This window comes from Clarias gariepinus, chromosome 7, assembly GCF_024256425.1.
Source record: "Clarias gariepinus isolate MV-2021 ecotype Netherlands chromosome 7, CGAR_prim_01v2, whole genome shotgun sequence".
NCBI classification, from domain to species: domain Eukaryota; kingdom Metazoa; phylum Chordata; class Actinopteri; order Siluriformes; family Clariidae; genus Clarias; species Clarias gariepinus.
The window spans coordinates 13693370-13716158 of record NC_071106.1 but is presented as its reverse complement, the minus strand read 5'-3'; the positions used below and the strand labels follow the sequence as shown (position 1 = coordinate 13716158).

Genomic DNA, 22789 nt, shown 5'->3' with positions numbered 1-22789 from the left:
ATAAGCTCACATCTCTGGGAGCTGATGGGAAAAAACTCAGCTTATAACAAACACAATCAGGAGTCAAATGAATTAATACCTATGACTTATGGGGTCTGAACAGGCGAAAAGTCATCCGCGGCACCGTGAAATGCTGTTTAAGTTTTAACGAAGCTGTTTGGAAGTGAAAAGCTTGTGTAAGGCTAATAAAGCTTTGGGTGCTGTTACAGTTGCCATAGAAATGAGATCCGTCTTTTTGGCAGTGTTTGGAGAAAGCCTGATAGGACACATGAAAAATGTGGCGTGTTGGGAATGGACACAGGCGCCTGAGCTGGATGACGTTTACCAGATCGAGTGTGGACTTCCTGTAATTCCTTATTAATGCTCCTACATGCCTGCTTTTTTTCGCTAGTAAATATGATTAGAGCGAATACTATTTAAAGAAAAAGTGAAATGAAACTTGGTTATAAAGAACTGAAGGCACACGCGTTACGAGACGCTTACGATCTGTCTGGAAATAAGGCATTAATATGAAACTCACTTTGCATGAGAAATCGACATTCAAACAACCCTCCAATGATTCGTAGAGTGGTCTAACAATAAATTAGTGCGACAGGTGATGTCATTGTTGCTCCCGCAAATGATGGAAGCGCGAGTAGACCTTCAGCGCTATACGGAAAGACAGGAAACATGACTGTTTTCAAGAGAATTGTTTTGAGGTTTGTTGCTCTTACAGCTGTTTCCTCTACGGTTCTTTGAAACGCTATACAGATGAGCAGGATAAAGGATTATAAAGTGGAGATTTTGATTCTCAAACCTGTGGACTATGGATATTATCAAATCTTTCCAGAAACACTATATTGTTGGAGTTCTTGGCAGTGTCCTTTATGACCTTTGTGGCTGGGTTGCATCATGGTTGCAATCTACATTTGCCTCACCACAAGCATTTTAATAAACATGTCGAACATGTTATAAAAAAAAAAAAACTATGTCAGCATAATTATGCAACAGTAGGTTCCAACCAAACAATTTGATTGGACGAGAGGTATTCCATGAGTGCATAATAGCACAAGAACCTGATACAGAACTAATCACCCCTGAACACGGGCATTACTTGGTAGGCAAGCTAGTCTTTTGTTTTATGCTTTTTAGGATTTAACTCCGGAAGAGTCTGGCTTGTAATTCTGTTAATTACGCTAACTTTCGATCGCCAGATCCACCATAAAAAGTCTAATAACTGTTTAAATACAAAAACAAACTGATAATACATGCTGTTTGTAGAACTGGTATATAAAAGCAATATCACAGCCAAAATTGTGCTGTTGTGCTGAATTTCAGCACGGCTGTGATATCTTCAGTACAACAGCACTCCCTTTCATGTGATAATGCTTAATTATTGTAAAACTTTGACTAAATTGGAATCTTTTTGGACACTACACTACAGTACACACCTTTCATGGAGGAACTGAGCTTTAAGAAGGAACTCATGGTTCCAAAGCTATCCCCTGTTCACATTCCAAAGCAATTCCATTAAGAAAACCAGGATCCTTAACCTTTTCATGCTTACAGGAGACTTCTTAATCTACCTCGATATACTGTAACCTAGTGGCACCAACCTAAAATAATGCTAATCATTAAATATATCAGGTATAAAAACCGATTTTTTTAAAGAAATCGCAGAGTCGGATAGAGGCAAACTGGGTCAGTCTGGTAACATTACATTACACAGATCGAGAAACCCTTTACTTGATTAGTATAGGATATTGACTGGATCTATGCTTGCATAAGGACTTGTTATTGATTCAGCTTAATAAGGAAATGTTGAATCCAGGTCATACAAACTTCATCTTTGGTAAGGATTTTGTTCGGCTCAGAGTGGTGGTGTATTCAGATCACATCCAGGAACACTGGACAAAAGGCTGGAATACTCCTTGGAAATATCGCATCATGACCCCAATCACACACATACACACACACGGGGGCAATTTAGAGGCACAAATCTACCAATTAGCATGTTTTTGTAAAATGTAAAAGAACCCTCAGGACACCGCATCGAACCGGGTCACATGGAGCCTAACACTTAAGTAACACTCACACAAATCCCAGCACTAAATTAAAGCCACACTTACCATCCTCGCTGGTGTGTGTCTCAGCACCTCCATCCTGATCCACATCCTCCAGGACTCCGTGCTCACTAAATGGACTTTCACTGCAAAGGGAACAGCAGCAGGGAGAAAAAAAGTCATGACGATACTACACACATGACATCCCCCATGGTTTCTGACATAAAAAAAAAGATGTACTGTACCTCTATTTACCACTGTTTTTACAAAACGAGCACATCCCCCAAAAATGTGGCTATACCCAGGAACAAGACAAGATGAGGTTTAAGATGATGTTTTTTTGTGTTGCTCCTCACGTGTGCCAATTTAAAAGGATAGTTCAAGCTTTTTTTTTTTAGTTCAATCAGAGTTGAGGTGCATACAAGTACGTTATAATAGTTTTTATTTGGTCATTTTCCTGCTCCACGCATACGACCGTGAAGTTTTGTACAATGTAAGTAAGCAGGGCCAAATTCCACAAGCCTGATTCTGTGCGAAAATGCATTCCAAAATTCAGCTGAGACTCGTATGAAGCTTCTGCAGTCCCAACTGAGCTAAATTGGTATCTTTCAAAGTTATGGTGCGTTTAGCACAAATTTAACCCTTTCCTTTTCCCAGACACGTCAAGCTCGATGTGCGAAGAACTATTAAAACGTTCATTTGTAAGGCATGTCAACTTTGATTTCCCATTAATCACATTCAGAGAATGAGCCAAGTTAATAATAAGAAACATTTTATTCTCCATCCTAAGCCTTATGCGAACTTCTGCCGTGTGTCAGAAACCTTTCCAGACTAAATCAGATATTTCTAATTACTTTGATCCTATTGGTACCCTACCTAATCTACCTAGATCTATTTTAGGTCGAATCTCCTCGAGTCTATAGTGTGCGGTTCAGCACCCAAAGTGCCACATATCCTGTACTGTATACTGTAAAGCGGAGGAAGTTTTGCAAGCGTATAAGACTCTGGACATCATTAGCATTCGGGTGACTGGGGTCATCGTGATCGGGATGTTCACCGAGGTGCAGTGTGTGTTTAAATTGGAACTAACAGTCCAAATATTAGATACACAGCATGATACAGTAGATTGCGACCTATACACCCTGTAATCAGAGGGAATCAAAGGGACAGAGACGGAGAGAGACGGAGAGAGAGAGGGGAGGTTTTAGTCTGTGTCTGTAAGGGAAAAACCTTAACAACTCAAGGACAGAGCTACATTTGAGCTGCTTCAGCCGTTCTCTAGAGAGAGAGAGTTGTTTTTGAAGCTGTTCGAGAGAGAGATCGAGAGAGAGAGAGAGAGAGAGAGAGAGAGAGATGATGATGATAAGAGCAGTAAAGTTGGTTTAAGACGACTGAAGGATACGCTTCCCTCCCCTCTCATACACTCTCTCTTACACACACACACACACACAGACCTGTGGGCTCTCACAAAGGGCATTATATCTTTCCTCTCCTCCTCCTTAAGGCATGCAGGATTTACCATCGTTTTTGTTTTTTAAGTCTTCCTTACTTTAATGACTGTAATTTTCAGGAAGACTTTGGCTGAAGCAGCCACGTGAACCGCTCATAGCAAAACTATGCCGTCCCGTCGAAAGCTCTTACTACAGACACCCCATCATTTCATCTAATTACCCACACACAGTCTCTGGAGCACATGGATTCTCTCTCTCTCTTTCTCGCACACTCTTTAAACTAGTTCTTTCAAAGACCTCTTAACTGTGGACCTGTTCCCACCTCCAGCAACCCTAGAAACACACTTAAAACATCTGTTGAATGTATTAAAGCTGAACTCAGCACTATGGTGCACACCTTACACACACACACACCAAAAAAAATCTCTAAGCCTCTAAGCCATGCTGCTGTCTATCAGCAGCGCTTGTCCAAGCCTTCCAGTGCCAAGCTAACAGATGTATTCAGCCCACGTCTCTCACCAGTATTCTCCTCCGGCCATGCATTTCTCATACACGGGACCGTCTAGCTCCTTGGTGTCAGGAAAGATGGTCTCGTAGTGGATGATGATAGTCTTGATGACCTCGTTGACGTGGGCTTGGCAAGACACCTGGTCCTGCGTGTCAGGGGTGGGCATGAGGGTGGGCCCGAAACAAATGGCCAGGTTGTAGGGGTCCATCATATTCTCGTCACTGTACTGGGACAGACTGCAAACACACAGTGGGAAGTAATGAGGATTACTGTTATACAAGTCATCAAAAGTAAAGTATTAAGGATTTCAAATAATGATCTCGATCATGCTCAATCATGCTTGAATCTCAAGCGGATTCTATGAGATGTCTCCTTGTGGGTTCACATCCGTGTTCAGTGTGGCTGCAGTACAAGTAAATGTAGGTTATGTATGTGTGTGTATATTATATAAGCAGTTTGTGCAGGGTGTGAAGCCATGAATGTATGTATTCAGACTTACTGGTTGAGGAAAGCAAACAGGTAGCGCATGACGATAAGGACAGATCTGGGGACTGTGAGGAGGATTTTACGCAAGTACAGAGCCCTGTCATACAGGTTCTCTATTCCTGAGAGAGAGAGAGAGGGAGAGAGAGGGAGAGAGAGAGAGGGAGAGAGAGAGAGAGAGATCAAACATAAATCAGTCAATGCAAACTCAGATGAGGAGCTGAAAAAAATTAAGCACGATTTCCCGGTGAGTCAAGAGTCTGGTTTTAAACACATTTAAATGCGCAATAAGTCATTTTTTTTAAATAAATAAATAAATAAATTAATTTAAAAAAAACTATTTTAAATAACTACAAAAAAAAAAACAATCAGTAGCTGTTTAAAGACATGAAGGTCAGCTGTTCTGGAACAGTATTGTGTCAAGTGCATTTCCAAAACCCATCAGGCACCACCATGATGAAACTGGCTCTCGTGAAGACCATCCCAGGAAAGCAAGACCATAACTCACCTCATCTACCATATAAATATCAGGATCATACAATCATGTCCAAACTTTTGATTGGCATTGTATATGGAATAACTAGTTTAATATGTTGTATAATTATAACTCCCGTACATCTGTACATCCACAGCTGATTAAAACGGATGTTAGGTTTCTTTCAGCTTCTTGCCATGGTCAAGCATTAAATTCAACAGCATTAAAGACACCTTCATCACGCACACATTTAACAGAAGCACATTTAATGCTTTCGACAGCAAAGTGTTTTTTTTGCATATTCCTGTTTGTTGGGTCGTTGGGGTCAGACACACGATACAACCCCCCTGGAGCAGCTTTACTCAGGAGCCCAACAAAGGGCAGCTTGGTGAAGCTGGGGCCTGAACCATCGACCTTCTGATCAGTAGCCCAGAGCTACACCATTAAGCTATGGCCCTAGTGGTTACATTTTTTAACTGGTTAACTTTAAAGGTGTTCAGATTTAAGGACTTGATGTAGTAACAGTCAGCCAATTAAAAATAGTGTCAATTGTTAAGCTGAAAAATTTCCATTAGATCATTCCTTTTATGGAAGGAGTCTCCAGTTTCAGAGGAGTGAGGAATGAAAAGTCTTCAGAAGGTATTTGGATTTTCTGGATTGCTTCGTCAGAGTGGCTGGTGAGTAAAAGACTGCTTACAGCTTGAGCTGTTGTAACTGTCGTAGCGATAACAAGAAATAGTTTACCTCACAAATGTTGCACTGCATGTAACAAAAAAGTGATAAAAAGCATAAAAAAACACATTAAAAAACTCCTTCCCTATAAACGATTAGTGCATTATGTTCCTATAACAGCATGTCCTGATGTGTGCTATAAAAGACATAACTGCGATAAGGTGCACTCCAACATGGTAAAACCTGGTATGGATTATTTTCCTATAAGATTTTCCTGTAATGTACCTAATATTTTAATATAGTAATGTAGTATGAGACCATGGAACCATTCGGTTACTCCAAACCCAGCCTAATAAAATCTAGAAAACCATAAAATTTAAAATCAGTCATAAATTATTCACTATGATGCACGTCTCCTCTGCCTGCAGCATTATAAGCAAGGTACAGCCATCTGTTCTTCTTTCATTCTTGTTTTAAAGGTATTAAACAAAGGGAAAACACTCAAGAACTCAAGCCTTATTTTTTAGTCGTGGACAGTCACAGCTGAATCTTGTTGTAAATCTTGATCTTATTACAGAAGACCATATGACACTTTTAACAGAACAAATAATATCTGTAAACCACTGAGAAGGACAGGGCCATGCTCAATTAAACCTGCAACTCTCAACCCATTCAGTTACGGTGAACAGCACGACATTGGCCGATAATTATTCAGTCATGTCCTTATGGGAAAAATGTGTCAGGCATGGCACATCACCAGCTCTGCATGTCTAATGCCACCTCTCTATCTAAACGTGCCCACTCATACCCGCTATAAATAAACTGGAATCAGATTTATAATCAGGTTCTTATGCTACCTAGGGTGAGCTAGCCCCAACTGTGTTATGTATATTATATTATATAATATAACATAATATGTGCATAACGCACCGACTTTGGTGTAAAGCAGTCTAGATTGATTTTTCTGAAACCTAGCTGAGTTAGAATAAAACAAAGTGTAAACCTGCTGCAATTTCACTGTGGGATCGAGTGCGATGGAATCTGACTGGTTTCAATTAGCACACATGCGGAACGCTGTTCGAATGCACTTGGCTGACAGTAACTTAATCCCACGTCCAGCTCAGCATGCCTGGATTTTTCGCCCCGTTGCACTCTTTCCTCCCAAGAGCAGATGCGGAGTTTCAACTTTGTGACAAAATGAACACTGGTGAAGAAATGCCATTTTAGAGATGTTTGCTTTTAGACAATCTGAAAAGTATTAAATTTGTTCATGCTGAAAATCAACACAATGCATCACTGTTTATAATAAATATAAAAATTAAAAATTTTAGTTTTTTCTTTTTCACCTCTTTGGAGAGTTCTTTTCAAAAAACATTTATATATGTATCATCTCTTACTACGAGGGACATTGACATCAAATAAATTTTCGCAACTAATAAAATTTCTTATTAATCAAACTGTAAAACCGATTGACATTTACAGAAGACTCTTAAGCACACTGTGGTGATGAGATGCTTAGCTGCAGTAAATCATTTTAAAGAAGGCCGTTTGTCCATGACGGACGATCCTGGCCGAGGAGGCTTATACTGTTGTGGTTCCTGTGAACATTCAATGTGTGGAACGCCTCATCCCTGAAAATCAACGGAAAACTTGTTTCTATTCTGCGGAAAAGACGCATCACACAATCATTCACCAACACCACTTGCACATTGAGTGGGGTCAGGACTGAACGGGGGATGTGTCAATAACTCCCATCCTAGTCTAAGTCATTTGCACATGTTAAGACCATTAAGGGAGTTCCTGGGAGGCCAGCGTTTCAGACATGAAGCAGGCAGTCTGATCATGATTTACGGCATACTGAGGTATCCAAGCACTAGCGAAACGCTGGGATAAGTGCCAGGGGATTATGTAGAAAAAGAAATTTAATAAATGTGTTGTTATTCTGCATAATCAAAGGTTTGTCTTAAACGCCCCTCACTGATTGATATATTAAACATTTCTCTTTCCTTAATTGGAAACTATGAGATGTATTTGTCTGTACTTTTAATTAAAGTACCTGAACAAATTTACAATATGTATGCTTTATTTAGTCTTACTGAACTGGATTCTATTACTTCATTATGGCAAATGATCTAAACACAGAGATCGAGACAGAGACTAAAGCATGGATCTGTGATTTTTTAAATGATTATGTCTTATTCGATTTGAGAGAAAGAAAACTTTAATGAAAGCGATCTAACTTGTTTCATGTAATCTCAATAGAACTGAATATAACTAATCCTATGTTCCTACATCCTTACATAATTCCTTGGGTATGACCTCTCTCTAGAAACATCATCTCAGTATAATTTCCTTGCATAACAATAAGAAAAAAATTAATAAATCGTTATTTATACATCCAGAAATGGATATACATGTGATTTACACGTCCATAATTCTGAGTGCGAACAGAAACGGACTTACAGCGAGCACTTAATAATATAAAATAGTTACTCGGAGACCCAGCGTTCCTCATGAGACGAAGGTGAATAATAAATCACGAGTATTCTTTAAATAGTGCAGTTAAATTGTGCCTCTATCAGCACCTCACACCTTCGTAAAGCTGATTATTAGAGCAGAGAGTGAAGCCAGGTATGCGAGACTCTTTTTAAAAGCAGCTTTGAGTTGAACTGGCAAAACTATCGAGTAGAAAAAAAAAAAGCTGTCCAACAGAATGCTTGACTTTTTTCAGCTCTGAGCTAAATAATAGAGTTTGTCTCTTTCAACGTCTGCTGACTCAGTGAGCACTTCGCTGTGGTGCTACGATGGCAGATTACAAGGCACAAGATGTGCCGTACTTCTGTTCCTAACACACACACACATGCGTGCGTGCACGCACATGCAGGCACGCACGCACACACACAGACACACACAGGGGATCTGTGCTCATCCATATCTGCCCCTGCAGATCCTTTCATCCGCTTCATAGTGGCTTAAAATAGCCATGTCACACCAAAAAAAAAAGCTGCCTGCTGTGCCTTTCGAGAGATGGGCTTTTGGGAATTTGCCATGCCACATTACTTTGTCTTACACGTGCCTGCGTGTCTGACTTGCATATTTCAGAATGAGCGACACACCAGCTGGAAGCCTGAAGCTACACAACAGACTCTCTAAACTCTGCCACAGTACTCATTGCAACAACTCAGACTGGATATATTTAGAGTGGCAAGAGCAAGGAATTTAAATTAGCTAAGAGAGCTAAGCTGTGTGTGTGTGTGTGTGTGTGTGTGTGTGTGTGTGTGTGTGTGTGTGTGTACGTGAGTTATGGAAGAGAGAGAGAATGAAGCTGAAACAAACTGAAAATTCAACACACCTATACAGAGAATTTCTTCGTTGGAGCTATGAGTTGACTCATAAACGCACACGATGATAATAATAATAAAACTGCATTATGGAGCAGAGTTAGTGAAGGGATGAGTGCATGTTAACGAGGGAGGAGCGTGGCATGCAGCTGTCCGAGGTACAGGCCAGCGCACTGATGGCATGGGCAAAGATACAGGGTGTGTGTAATCAGCAGGGAATCCCTATCAGTCACACTGTCTGGTCAGCCTACACACAAACTCCCAGACATCCTGATACACATCCACACACAAGGCCTAACAAACAACAAACCCCTTTTTCTCACACACACACAAAACAAATCCCCATTAACTCAAATCCACGTCGTCTAATAAACACCCCTTTATACTCCGTTACACTAAATCAATCAGGGAAAAGTGAAAAAAAAAACCCCTCTCTGATCACGCAAACCAGTCCAAAGCATCGATGCGACAATGTGCCTTTCACTCCAGCACAAAGCAAGGCTGGTGCGGTTATGCGTCACAGCATGGACGGACACACTGCTGCATAGTGAAGCTGCCAGCACTAGCCTCAGGCTACACCGCTCTATCAAATACCACCACTGTTGCTACTTTACTGAGGAGCTCACGGCTTTAATAACCGGCAGCTTTCAATAAGAGGACACAAGGCCGATGTGCTAGGGATGAATAAAAGTCTTTAACAATGATCTGATGAGAAATATCTCGCACACAGTACAGGCCGCACGCAAACAACTGAGGTTAGATTAGTCCTGCTCATCAGGCACGCATGCACGCTTTTTCCTCTTCTTTATATTATTATTACAAGTAGTATCTTGTAATAATAGGATCGGATCAAACTCATTTTCCTCCAATATCCGACCCAAAACGTTTTGCTGATTTTGGCGCAAACGTCATCAGATGACATCATAATTTAGTCATCATGTCCGCGCTTCTAACTCATATATTCATTGTCCTTCTGTAATGTCACGATTGAGATTTGTACGCATGTGTGCACTTACTGATGGAGGAGATGAGGTCATTAAACCTCTCCTTAGGAAAGAGGGGGTTCTCCAGACCTCGGAAGTAAAGTTTGAGAACTCCAGCCACCGAGTTGATATCATGGTTATCCTCATCATCTGTCAGAGGGTCATTGCCTGGGAGACACGGCGAGTTTCAGTTAATGAAGCTATACTTAAGACTTACCGTTTAGATTTTTTAAGAAGAAAAAAAACTCCTTTTTTATGTTTGAGTGTGATAACATTTCACTACGCACCTCTTTCAAAGGAATTCTTAATGTCATTGACTTCGACTTGAGAGCCAGAAACACGGAATATGCCTTGATGCTGAAGACCTGTGGTGAGAGAGAGAGAGAGAGGGAGAGAAATATCAAAACAAGTGAAGAAGCACTAGACATGCAGTGCCCTATCAGAACGGTTGAAAGGATGAGTTTGGCTCGAGAGGAGAATGCAAATTTTCTCAGGATGGACGCGTTCTCTAATCAGATTTAATTAATGAGGGTCAGAAAGGCTGAAGCCGTTCGATCAATCATTCATCTTCAGTAATTGCTTTATCCTGGTCAGGGTTGCCGTGGATTCAGGATCCAGAGTTTATCACGGGAACAATGGGAGTGAGGCGAGAATACACCATGGACAAGACCCCCCCGCTTTTTTCTATCCAATTTTTCTACCCACTAGTTAACTCTCCTCCCCTACATGAGAGCAAATGATGAGGATGAGGAGATGTAGTACTTGCTTTGATGCTGGTACTTGATTCTTTTTAAAGTGCTACACCATGCTGTGTCGAGGGGAGGCATAACACTCAGCGGAAAGTACTTCCTGCCCTCTTTTTGCAAGCACAACCCATGAATGTCACTGCAATGGAGAGCGAACGACAAGATGAAAATTGCCATCCCTTCCATCCAGACAGCACAGCCAATTCAACTTCCTTGGCTCCCAGACATAATAATAACTACAGCGAAACGAGATTTCAGGACTAACATGATAACACTTCTCTGTTGTTCCACTCACGACTGCAAAACTTCGTCAAATATATAAAGGTTTTCTTGGCACTAAATCTGCAAGACATTCGGTCAAGGCAGACGGAGCCACACCCAAACTGCAGACAGTCTGCAGAGAGATGGCAATAAAGAAGAGAGACGCCGGAACACGGGCGCTACAGTAAACTTCCTCCCAGGCCTATTCTCCTGCTGCACTGACAACAATCACGAGCTTGAGCACCGTGTGATTAGACAGTATGAAAGGCAGGAGGATGTAACTGGAATGCGGCTCACCATAAAGATTGATGAATCGAATGCAGCTTTCTACCACTCGTGGAATAACTTGGCCGGAGTCCTTCAAAGAGAAAATTAACACTGATTAAATACTGATACACGTGATGCAGCTTTCATTATTATTCTTATTATTACAGTATTTTTTTTTAAACATCAACCAAGCAAAACTTTGCATTCCTTTTAATTCATAATGCATGCTGTTTGTTTTAAATGTTAGTTCGTAAAAGGAGTGATTACACACCCTGTGGGAATTTTATTTTGCTTAAAATAAAATGTTACCCATCTAGTAATGAATACATACAGTATAATGAACAGGAGCTAATTGTACACCTCATTGTGCACGATAATAGCTCGAGCCGTACAAATTAACAAAACAACACTAACGAGTCTCAGACAACATCCTAAATCGTTCTTCACCGGGACGACCGTCTCGGCCTGTTGCAGGGTAAATATTCCTCTCTGTCTTTGGCTGACATTGCCACCGCTAGCTCTAGACTTGGCACGGTTCTTCCTTATATGCTTTTAATAAAGAGAATGAGCTGGGAGTGCAGGACTACAGTATGCGGACAGGCCGGCTAGAGACCAGCTATTCTCAGCATGGTCCGGAAAATGCGTCTGTTGGATACGTCAAAATGTCCAAGCAGCTCATTTTCGACTGATTTATACACATATGAAGCCAGATCTCGTGACCTCATGGTGGAATACTTTGCGAGTCAGAAAATATTATTTGGGTTTTATGTTAATACCTTGCTCAAGCTCATCTGATACAAATTTGAGACGAATTTCTTATTTACAACTTTAGGAAATTTTCAAATGGACGCTTAACCTGATGGCCATCTGCTAAGGCCCGATCAAACATTTAAGGTGCACTCAGGCAAATTTTGTGTCACTTCACACATAGGATGGTCAAATAAATAATCGGACTTTTTTTTTTAAACATTTTTTTTAAAGGACAACACACTTTTGTGTAATACCTACTAAATATATTTTAGAAGTATTATACAATAAAAGAATTTGTACTCTAATCAGTAAATAAATCGTGATTTTGGACACATGGGTGGGACTGTAAAGATTAACGTGTTGTTCTCCATCACTGTTAAAGTGCACGAGAGTACATAAGGTCAACATGTTCAGGCTGCGAGCAGGGGCAAGAGGCAGCATAAGCCAGTTACAGCATGAAGATGCTCTACCTGATGCCGGGTGTGAGAGTTCCGTCGTCCACGGCTACGAGCAAAAAAGAGAGTAAGAACATGGAAGAGAGAGGAAGAGAGAAAGAGAACCAGTTAGTCAGTAACAGCACTACAAGCCACCAATAACAGCCCACACATTATTATCAGTCTGCCAAAGACACTGCAGAGTCAGCCTTTACAAAGAGAGAAAGAACACAGGGGGCACACACACACGCGCGCGCGCGCACACGTACATTCAAACAGACAGACACAAATACAGACAGGCACACAGATAGGCAGGCACACAGACAGAGAAATACAGACAAACAGAGACAGACAGAAACACAGACAGACAGACAGGCAGGCACACAGACAGAGAAATACAGACAAACAGAGACAGACAGAAACACAGACAGACAGGCAGGCAGGCACATAGACAGAGACATAGACACAGTCAGACAGACAGACAGACACACAGACAGGCAGGCACACAGAGACAGAGACACATACGCAGGGACAGAGACACATACGCAGGGACAGGGACACATACGCAGGGACAGGGACACATACGCAGGGACAGGGACACATACGCAGGGTCAGGGACACATACGCAGGGTCAGGGACACATACGCAGGGTCAGGGACACATACGCAGGGACACATACGCAGGGACACATACGCAGGGACAGGGACACATACGCAGAGACAGGGACACATACGCAGAGACAGGGACACATACGCAGAGACAGGGACACATACGCAGAGACAGGGACACATACGCAGAGACAGGGACACATACGCAGAGACAGGGACACATACGCAGGGACAGGGACACATACGCAGGGACAGGGACACATACGCAGGGACAGAGACACATAGGCAGGGACAGAGACACATAGGCAGGGACAGAGACACATAGGCAGGGACAGAGACACAGACAGACAGACAGACATACTTAGTGCTAAAAACTGTAAAATAGTCTCCTGGCCGTTCAGTCAGTTTAGGGTTGTTTTGGCTTTACGACTGAAGTTATGACTTTATTAAAAACATAAATACATTTTGCAGGTTAAATAATTACTGGTGCAAGAAATAGCAACTGTGAAGCCAAAGTTCTAAAAAAAGAAATAAATAAACAGTTTCTTCAAAACTAATAAGAGCTACATACTCAGAACACACAGCCTAAAGCTAATATAATGGTCTCTGTGGTTGGGTACAGATCTCGGAGGAGCTCTCAAAGCCAGACAGGAGTTTACTAAAGCCTTTAGTTATGATGTTTACACTGGGAATCACTACAGTCCTGCACCTGATTAACTACTAAATCAGCTCGGAAATCCATTCTTAAAGCAGTGCACCGAATCACAGAATTCTCACTGGCTCGCGCACACAGACGCACACAAACAAAAACACAAAGACATGCACACACAAACAAAAACACAGACACGTAGACATAGACAGACATAGACACAGCCCCATGTTTCTTCTGTGTGTAAAGAGTGATCTCACAGGTTAGACAGACAGACTATAATAATCTCAGGGAGAAGCTGAGGCTCGAGCAGGTTACAGGCTCATTAGATGATGATTTCTCATATCTGCTACAATCTGTACCTTTATAAAGGCCTCCAAACTGCCATTAAATAGCTTAATGTTACAAACGGAACGAGGTCTGGGCCTCCAGAGTGGTTTAGGAGGAAGGATTGGAGGCCTATGAAATGAAGAAATGTTTATACATTTATACAAAAAACATCGGCAGAATATTTTCATTTGTTCTTAACATTTAACGTAGAATGAAAACAGCTACCGTTTTTTTATATGTATTTATTGCGCAGTATGAGCCTGCATGTAATCTGTCGACTGACCTTTTAAAACACTGACGCTGAGTAGACTCAACTGTACAGCTAATATTACATCAAACCCAGTAATCAGCACTGTGAGGCCTGCCAAAGGGAAATAAAGCTCTCAGAGACGAGAGGACGAGTAACCGGTCACGGACAGGACACTGAGTGTTGGCGTAATGCGTGAACTTGCTCTTTAATTCTGTTCAGGGAGTGTAAGAAGACACCTACCAGGCTGTACCCGACCCTGTTCAGGAAACTTGTGAGGTATTTTGGGGTCTATTCAAAAGGGCAACCTTCAGTTCTAAAAAAATTGTACAAAACATGCAGTTCCTTGAATGTCCACTAGGCTTAAAAGCTGAGTCAATCTCCACAATCCCTCTTGTTAAAATGAGTTGGTCCCCTTTTTGCTTCCACTTCTCTTGGGAGGCTGTTCAAGCTTTTGGAATGTTTCTGTTTGACCCTTAATGGATTAACTGGGGTTTAAGTGGAATCAGCTCCTGTCAAGATGGCGACGACCAGAGCCGTGGGGTTTTTCTGAAATCTGCAGATTTTCTAAAGAAAGGTTCCGAAGCTCAACTGGAGGAGTTTATTAAATTCTTTTTATACAGTCTATGGGTCTGATAGAAAGGTGGGGTAAGTTTGATGTGATCTAAATCTGAATCAAAACCTGGTGCAACACATGGCAGGGGGATCACTATTTTTTTTTTTAAACAAGTAAAAATTTTTTATACATAAAGTCCACTGGGTGTCTGCCCAAGCTTTTTTTTTGTCTTCTTAAATGTCTTTTTCTGGGTGGATTAACGAGGCAACATCACTTTATATCCCCCAATATTATATTTGATATCCATGCATTATTCTCGGAAGAGTTTAAAGCATAACGCTTCAAGGAAACTAAGAACTCGTAAAAGAACCCTTTGAAGGAGTCTTTTATCCAGAGAGTTATGTATCCATTTGATTTGACTATTCATTTACTCAGTCCCCGGCCACTTTCACCTGCATAAAACAACACTTAAGCGCAGTGGGACTGTTTTGATCCGATCAAAAAAAGTGCGCGCTGAAGACTCTCCCTGTTTCTGAGTTAAGAGCTGTGCTAGAGCTCAGAGTAACAGACTGAAAGATGGAACCCTAAAATATTGGACCAGAATATTGTCTGTCGCATTGTGTCCACCAAACTACACCTGTTTTTAAGGGATCTAAAAGCTTTATTTTGATCAACCTATCTAAAAAGTTACATTTTCTATGGCAGTATACAGTCTAATGACTAGGAAATAAAATGCACCAAAAAAATTAACAATAATTTTAATATGCAAACATCAATTAGGGATAATTAAACATTGCGTGGTGTTTGCATCTGTCTCACTTGCAGGCTTGAGAACTAACATTATCTTCGGGGAAGCTATTTCCCAATATGTTCTTAAAAAGACTGCACTTATAATCTTATTTTTAGTTGAGAATGAGTTTACCTTGTGGTCATGTACTCTGCTCGGTGGCCTGGATAGAGAGAGGACAGACACAAAAAAACAAAACAACACACACACAGAGGACATAGTAAGAATTATTTGGATGTCACGGGCAGTGTGGAGTGTATACACAGCGTCTCATCCGGAGCAAAACCTTTTCAACCTTTCTACCCATCACCCCTCTCTGAAACCTTTTAACCTGCATCTGTCTTCACGTAGTGGAGAAATGGTGGATTCAGTTTTGGGTCGGACAGTGGAGATTAAACATCTCTTCTGTCAGCGCAGGGCAATCAGGCATGACAGCAAGGACGGCTGATCGGGTGTACCAAAGTGCTAAGGCATCCCAGATTCACAGCTTTAATCTAATATATTACAATTTGCAAACCTTAAAGATTATTTTCTGACAGTGAAAACTTGAAAATACTCAAAGTGTGTGTGTGTTTTTTTTTTTTTTTTAATGGAAGATCTTATATAAGATTCCCTGTGGTAAGATTGGAGGAAAAAAACTATGTTGTGGCAATGACTTACTAAGATGTGGGAATAAGATGGTATGTTGTGAACATGACTTACAAAGATCACAGGTACGAGATACTATGTTGTGGCCATGACTTAAACTATCTCGTCTCCATGCGTCATGGCCACAGCATAGTATCTCGTTCCCACACCCTCCCTTATTTGTGTTACTCCCTCCCCCACCCTTCACCCACACACATCTATATAAAATAAAATATATTTATCCATTCAAACGTGTGTCGTAAATACAACATTTAATTCCTTTAAAAAATAATATCTATAACTACCTGGGATGTGCATTTTGACATAACTCAAAAATTGGAATTGTTAGTCGTTTCCTTTGTTTATTGCTCAGTGTGCTTAAATTATGCTATTTTGTAAGGATATTCACATCCCCGCATGTTACTGTATTAACACTGTAGCTCACACGTTAGTCTCAGAACAAAGGGACTCAGATGTATTATCCCCATACAAGTATAGTACTGTAGCCATGTCTATTAATTAGGCGTATTAGGTATAAAAGGCAGTATTACCTTCTCCCAGTGCTCTCTTCACCAGGTCATGCTTGGCCTGGAGTTTGGCGATCAGATTGCTGCCCTCCAGAAACTCACGGAATTTCTGACAAGAAACCACAGCAGCATAACATCAGGAGGGTTTGAGTTAAACTCGATGACTGACAGGGATTTACTTAATGCACTTTCACAGCTAAACTTCTATGTGCACTCACCATAAAGTAGAACTGCTCGGTCTCCTGTTGGTTGGCACGTCTCTTGGCGATGCTGGGTTTGCTGAGATACGTCTCAGACACCGTGGACTTGACTGACTCTGTGGAGCGGCTATGGTGGAAACACTCAGAGACGTCGTAGTCCTCGATAGTCACCATGTCCTGGATGGTGGTCACCGTGGCCTCAGAGGTCTTCTTAATCTGTTAGAAAAAAAAATATTTTACATATTGGGAACAAAAAAATTCCTAGATTCTATCCTAATAAAAAAATTAATAGGGTTCAGTCCCGATAGTTTGGTACTAGTGTATGCTTTTCTGTACCTGATCATTTGAAAATAGTCATACACAGACAAGAGAAAAAAAAAACAAGCACTTGCATTTAAATTTTAATTATAAGACTTATTTTTAAGAAAGAGAACTGCAAAGGAAAGATGTCTGCCGTGTACAAATTCACCTTGAACGTGACACCAGACCAAAGCAATCACTTTACAAAGATCAGAAAGCATAAGAGGGATATTATTCACTCAGGCTTTTAGAATTCATTTATCTACTTCCCCAGCAGCCTCTCTGCATTTCCAGAATGTCCAGAATGCAGAGCCCGGGAAATGTTTCATTCCTTAATCCACTTTTAACTGTGAACATCATAAACCTCGCGTTACTTGAAACCCAGATCAAATAGTAAGCTGTATTAAAATGTACCAATATATAATTATAACAATAATATAAAAGTATTCAAAATATAAACGTAATAATCTTTTTTAATGACACATTTGAGAAAGGAACAAAAAAATGGAGGTTGTAGAATTATTTAAAGTCTCTCTCTCTCTCTCTCTCTCTCTCAGACGACCAAGCATATTTAACTTGTGAATAATCATTTATACCCTTTGGGAGACACTCTGAGGACACGAATAAAACCAAGCTTTCAAGCAAGTGCAAACAAACCTCCCTGACCATCAGCCTCAGGTTTTCCTTGGGCAGTAAAAAAAATATTGTCAGCACTAAAACACACACAGCAAGTTCATCCTCCTCATTAACCCAGAGGGTGAAACAGAGTTGCACCCAATTCCAAACAAACTAATGGAAAATGACTTCAGGTAATAGAGACTAATAGTCTTGTCCCTACGTCAATTTAAGAAATTGACATAGTTTGTTTCTGCCACCAACTTTGGCAGTTAGACAGAACAAGAAGACAAGAACAAGAAAATTTCCACTCGGAGTTGCATCATTTCCTTATATCTCCAGTGAACACTGGTTCAATCTGGATTCTTATCTTTAGTTATGCTGCTTGTCCATGTGGGTTTTCTTTTCTCCTTAGGAGTAAATGTGAGTTTCCAGGGTGTTTTTCCATTTTGCATCTAATCTGCCCTGGATAGGCTCTGGATTAAGCCTGACCTGTTATTTAAGATTACTAAATGAGTACATAAACGATTAGCCATAACATTAACGTACTGTATTAAGACTGATTATCAATATGTACATCAGTAAACTGGTGACAGGATCATGGGCACCCAAGGCTCACCCATTCCTTTTGGTATCCAAAGACTAGCCTGTCCCACAGAAAAGCCAATGCATCACAAAGCGCTCAAAAAACTCAATGCTGAACATAATAGAAAGGCACCAGGACACCCAGTGCACCACAGCGCACCAGACATGGGACCCAACAGGCAAAGAGTGCAAGACTCCAGATCCGACCTCCACGCTCCCCAGATTCCAATCCAATTGAGCACCCATGGGATACACTGGATAAACAAGCCTGATCCTACCCTGTAACCAATGGCACCCAAATGACCTGCTACCAATGTCCTAGAGCAAGAGGCCACAGCACACCCCTGGAGATTATATGGAGTTATAGAGTAAAGGGACAAAGCTGCCCAGGTGGCACAAGGGGAACCTTCTTAATTCGTGGCTTAATGTTTTGCTTTATGTTATGTTGTGGCTGATCTGTGTATATTTTTTGATGCTATCAAGATACTGATCACTGGATTCTGACACAACATGTCTGAATTTGGCTTGCTAGACAGCAGTATTAAATAATAACTTGATGTAAAGGAACACTTTTTGCCTTGTATCATTCTCAACTGGGAAACTGTTCCAATTTACCGCATTACACAAGAAATTATATAGCAGCACATTGAAAATCATGATTTCTTTTGACATTTTCCATATTTAAGCCTAGTGAGTGGAATGCTTGAATGATAAAAACTACTAGAGTTTAAAGCCTATGGGGAAACAAACCCTAATGTCTCTTTACTACCTGTCTTTGACCTTGATGATTCATTGGCTTTGTTCTGTCCAATGTTTAAGACTCTTCTGCTTGTCAGCTCTTTGGCACAGAGTTTCCGTGACCGTTTGTTTTCCAGAAAGCCACCACACCTGCTTGTGTGCACTTTAAGCATGCATATCCAAATTTATCAATCACATCTTTGAACTGAGCTCTGATGAACGTCCTGCCTCAAGCACTTCTTCTTATAAGAAAGACAAACCCAACTATGGACTTGAAAGGTTTCATGGACGTGTGTGTATAGTAGTAGATAAATGAGTAATCGCAACTGTCGGTTTTGCAAAGATCTTAACCTAATGTGTTCTTATTCAACAGACAACGTATTATTGATTAAAATGCCAGACACCTTTTTTAACGTTTCATTTAAAAATTTTCCACATTTGTTCAAAGTAAGAACTAAAGCCCGCAGAACAAGCACTTCTCTAGCACTTGTATTGTTCTTGCTGGCGTGAATGGACATGGCAGGTTGTTAAACAGCAGATGCTTGCTGTTATACAAGATATCAGCAAACCGTGACTTCACACTGCAGTGGGTGCAGAGAGCGCAGCTTTCTGGCTTTGATCTGCCTCGCTGAGATTCTGGCATCTCCAGCAAAGCCAACAGATTCTCCAACAGAGGCCAGAGAATCAAACAAGTATAGATTCAGTGGAAACCTCTTAGGGAACATCTATTGAATAATGAAAAAATCAAGTCAGTAAGAGATGGAAGAGGAGGTACATTATTCTGACTAAAGTCTCATTTCAAAAAAGAAAGTAGGGAAAAAAGAATTTAAAAAAACCCTTAGTGGGCATTAGAAGATTAGGCACTAAGCTGAGATGAAGTGTTCAGTGACAAGAATAGGAGGAGGGTTCTATGTCTCCAAGTAGCCAGGCACTTCAGGAAATTAGCAATAAATAATCAACAAGGAGCTACAGTAGGTGTCGAAAAATGAAGGACGACTGTTGCACTAGGCATCATTCCAGGGATATCAAGAGGTCTCGCGTGAAGAGACGCCACTCCAAAACTGAGAATGAAGACGACAGCTTGATGACAGTTTTATCCTTAAACCCTAACTCAGTTTGAGTAATTAAACAAAATTAACATGAAGAAAGAAAAAGAACTGGAGACATGTCTAAAAATCTGACTGATTTATACGTATGAAAGAGAAAAAAAATCATTAGAGAAAATAATATGTGCTAATGTGAAAAATCACTTTAAATTCTTGAAACTGAAGGTTCATTAAGACTCTTAAATAGCAGTTTTGACAGGAGTTCTGGGTTTAAATCAAATGTAATAAATATACAGAGTCAAACTTGGACTTCTGACTGTGCAGAATAACAGAACACAGTTACTAAAGTAAAAACTACATTTATTTCTCTACATAATCCCCTTTTACACTAATGCATTTATCCCAGTGTTTCATTAGTGCTTAGATACCATCCAGACAGAAAGTTCTTTCAGTACGCCAAAGGCATGAGTAGACCGAATGCTTCACATTTGAAACGTTGGCCTCCCAGGAACTCCTTTAATGACCCAAACATGAAGAAATTGCTTGTAAGAGGTCGGGACTGTACGGCGGGCGTTCCTCGCCGTTACAACCTAATTCCTAGGGATTTGTATGGCTTCACAAGTCTAATAATAAACAGATTAAGAGAATATTGTAATTTAACAAATAAAAAAAAAAAAGATATTGTTGGTATGATGTAAAGTTTTCTGTCAAGTAGTATTAAAAAGATAAAGTGTTTCTGCATAGTTGTGTCCTGTACCGCACAGTGAGCATTAGCACACAGCTGCACCAGAACTCAAAAGGAACGTAACAAGGTTATGGCCTGGAAAAAAAAAACCTTGCGTTGCATCCGGGATATATACTGTAGCACGCTCTTTTCCTAACTGCTGCCACTTTTTTATTAACACGATGACATTTTTGTTGTCAGTAGACAGGAAAGCTCAGATTTCTTCCCATTGAAAATCTAATCTTAGTCAGCAGTCTAGAAAATATTCCCAACCTCATATCATTTGATAATGTGTTTCAAATTTTAGGACCAAAAACTCATCCGTACTGACATGTTATCCTGGACGGATCTTAAGTCACAGCGCAAGGAACTTTCAAGCGTCTACCATCTGGACCCAAATCATCAGTATTATCAACCCTTATGTGGTCACAGTACATGCAAGAATGACAATATAAATAATCCTTGAGCTAAACAATAGAAAGGGTACTGATCTTGTCTCTCTACCAACCAATGGCTAAATCTCAACACAGTCCCTATCAAAGTCATCTTCGACACTACATCTCTTCTACAAAAGCTCACTATCCTGCCTGCATGGCTTGTTTCAGAGCTAGAAAAAAAAATATATATATAGGAGAATGTGGAATGAAAATCCAAAAGAAAAAAAGACGGAAGATAAAAAGCAGGTTGATGTGTACCTAATGAGCCTCTTTCTTAACCATTTGCATGCATGCAGAATTGTACCAGCCCCATGATAATTTAGAAAAAAAGAACTGGATAAAGTTAAAAAAAAAAAAAAAAAAAGTGGGGTAATGAAGATGAGATCAGCTACTTGGATTATTGAGATCATTAGAAAAATGTACTGCAATATCATTCTAATGCATCAATAAGTCACGTGGTCAGTGTTTAAGGGGTTAAACCTTAGTCTCAGACTACAGAGCATCTAATATGCCTTTATATGTCTTTTGACAAAAGTGATTTCAGAAGTAAAGGTGATAGTCCAGGAAAAGTCTGTCGAACCTTGAAACAATACATTTTTCATATATTGACTGTGAAATATAAAAGCATGGACTGCAATAATATTGAAGAATGAGAATGCTATACTTTTTTTACAATATATATAATGGAAAAACTCATGCTTGCCGACCTCCTCGTTCTCAATCTTGAGTGTGGCCAGGCGTGACTGGAGCTGCTGAAACCTTAGAATCAATTCGGCCTGGACTGGAGGTTGTGCCGTGATCTGGCACACCTGAAAGACAAAAACCACTTGTGAAAAGGACAGAACAACCGTATAACTATAAGCTCAACGTTCAATCCAATCTGGTTTTATTGACTAAGACACCAGGACCACAAAGCGACTGGGTGCACAATAGGCCTGGACATGATGTCAGTGACAAGCATTGCAAATTTTCAGAGCAGAATTCAATAACGGTGCAATAAACACCTCCAGTAAGTGAGAACAGTAATGTGATTTGTCCCAGGCTCTCCGTTTAAATGTCTCTCTAGCAGCTGAGCCACATTAAAACTGGGAAGTGAAACCACTATAACCGCACTGAAACCAGCTTCTCATTTGCATGCCTTTTCTAATTACCCCTAAGTCACTAACACAAAACAAAGCTCTTAAATGCACAGTACAGATAATGATATATAAACTTCTAGAAGTACTATTTTTAAAATGCTATATCAGATAGTATAATTTCAAATCTGTTGAAAAATGTGATTCTCAATGTCAATACTGGTCAATGTATTGTAGTCAGTGTATTACGAAATCTATCATGCAATAGTACAGTACTCTGATGGACAGCAATAAAACCTTAATTTCATATAACGTTCTGAAAAA

The 22789-nt window shown here is 40.4% G+C and overlaps 1 protein-coding gene across 4 annotated transcripts in view; it reads right to left on the bottom strand.

Annotated features, from left to right (window-relative positions):
* Nucleotides 1-22789, bottom strand: part of srgap1a (SLIT-ROBO Rho GTPase activating protein 1a) — an 86038-nt gene that overhangs the window by 10569 nt on the left and 52680 nt on the right. For 2 of the 4 annotated variants that reach the window (XM_053500060.1, XM_053500059.1), the window contains exons 8-18: nucleotides 22097-22198; nucleotides 16963-17160; nucleotides 16769-16853; nucleotides 15726-15753; nucleotides 14033-14129; nucleotides 11260-11320; nucleotides 10243-10320; nucleotides 9989-10123; nucleotides 4501-4606; nucleotides 4013-4237; nucleotides 2109-2188 (exon numbers count right to left, since the gene is read on the bottom strand). In XM_053500060.1, the coding sequence (XP_053356035.1) occupies nucleotides 2109-2188; nucleotides 4013-4237; nucleotides 4501-4606; nucleotides 9989-10123; nucleotides 10243-10320; nucleotides 11260-11320; nucleotides 14033-14129; nucleotides 15726-15753; nucleotides 16769-16853; nucleotides 16963-17160; nucleotides 22097-22198 (1195 nt within the window). Of the gene's footprint in view, nucleotides 1-2108; nucleotides 2189-4012; nucleotides 4238-4500; nucleotides 4607-9988; nucleotides 10124-10242; nucleotides 10321-11259; nucleotides 11321-12449; nucleotides 12484-14032; nucleotides 14130-15725; nucleotides 15754-16768; nucleotides 16854-16962; nucleotides 17161-22096; nucleotides 22199-22789 lie in introns of all 4 variants that reach the window. The other 2 variants (XM_053500058.1, XM_053500057.1) reach the window with 1 other exon arrangement.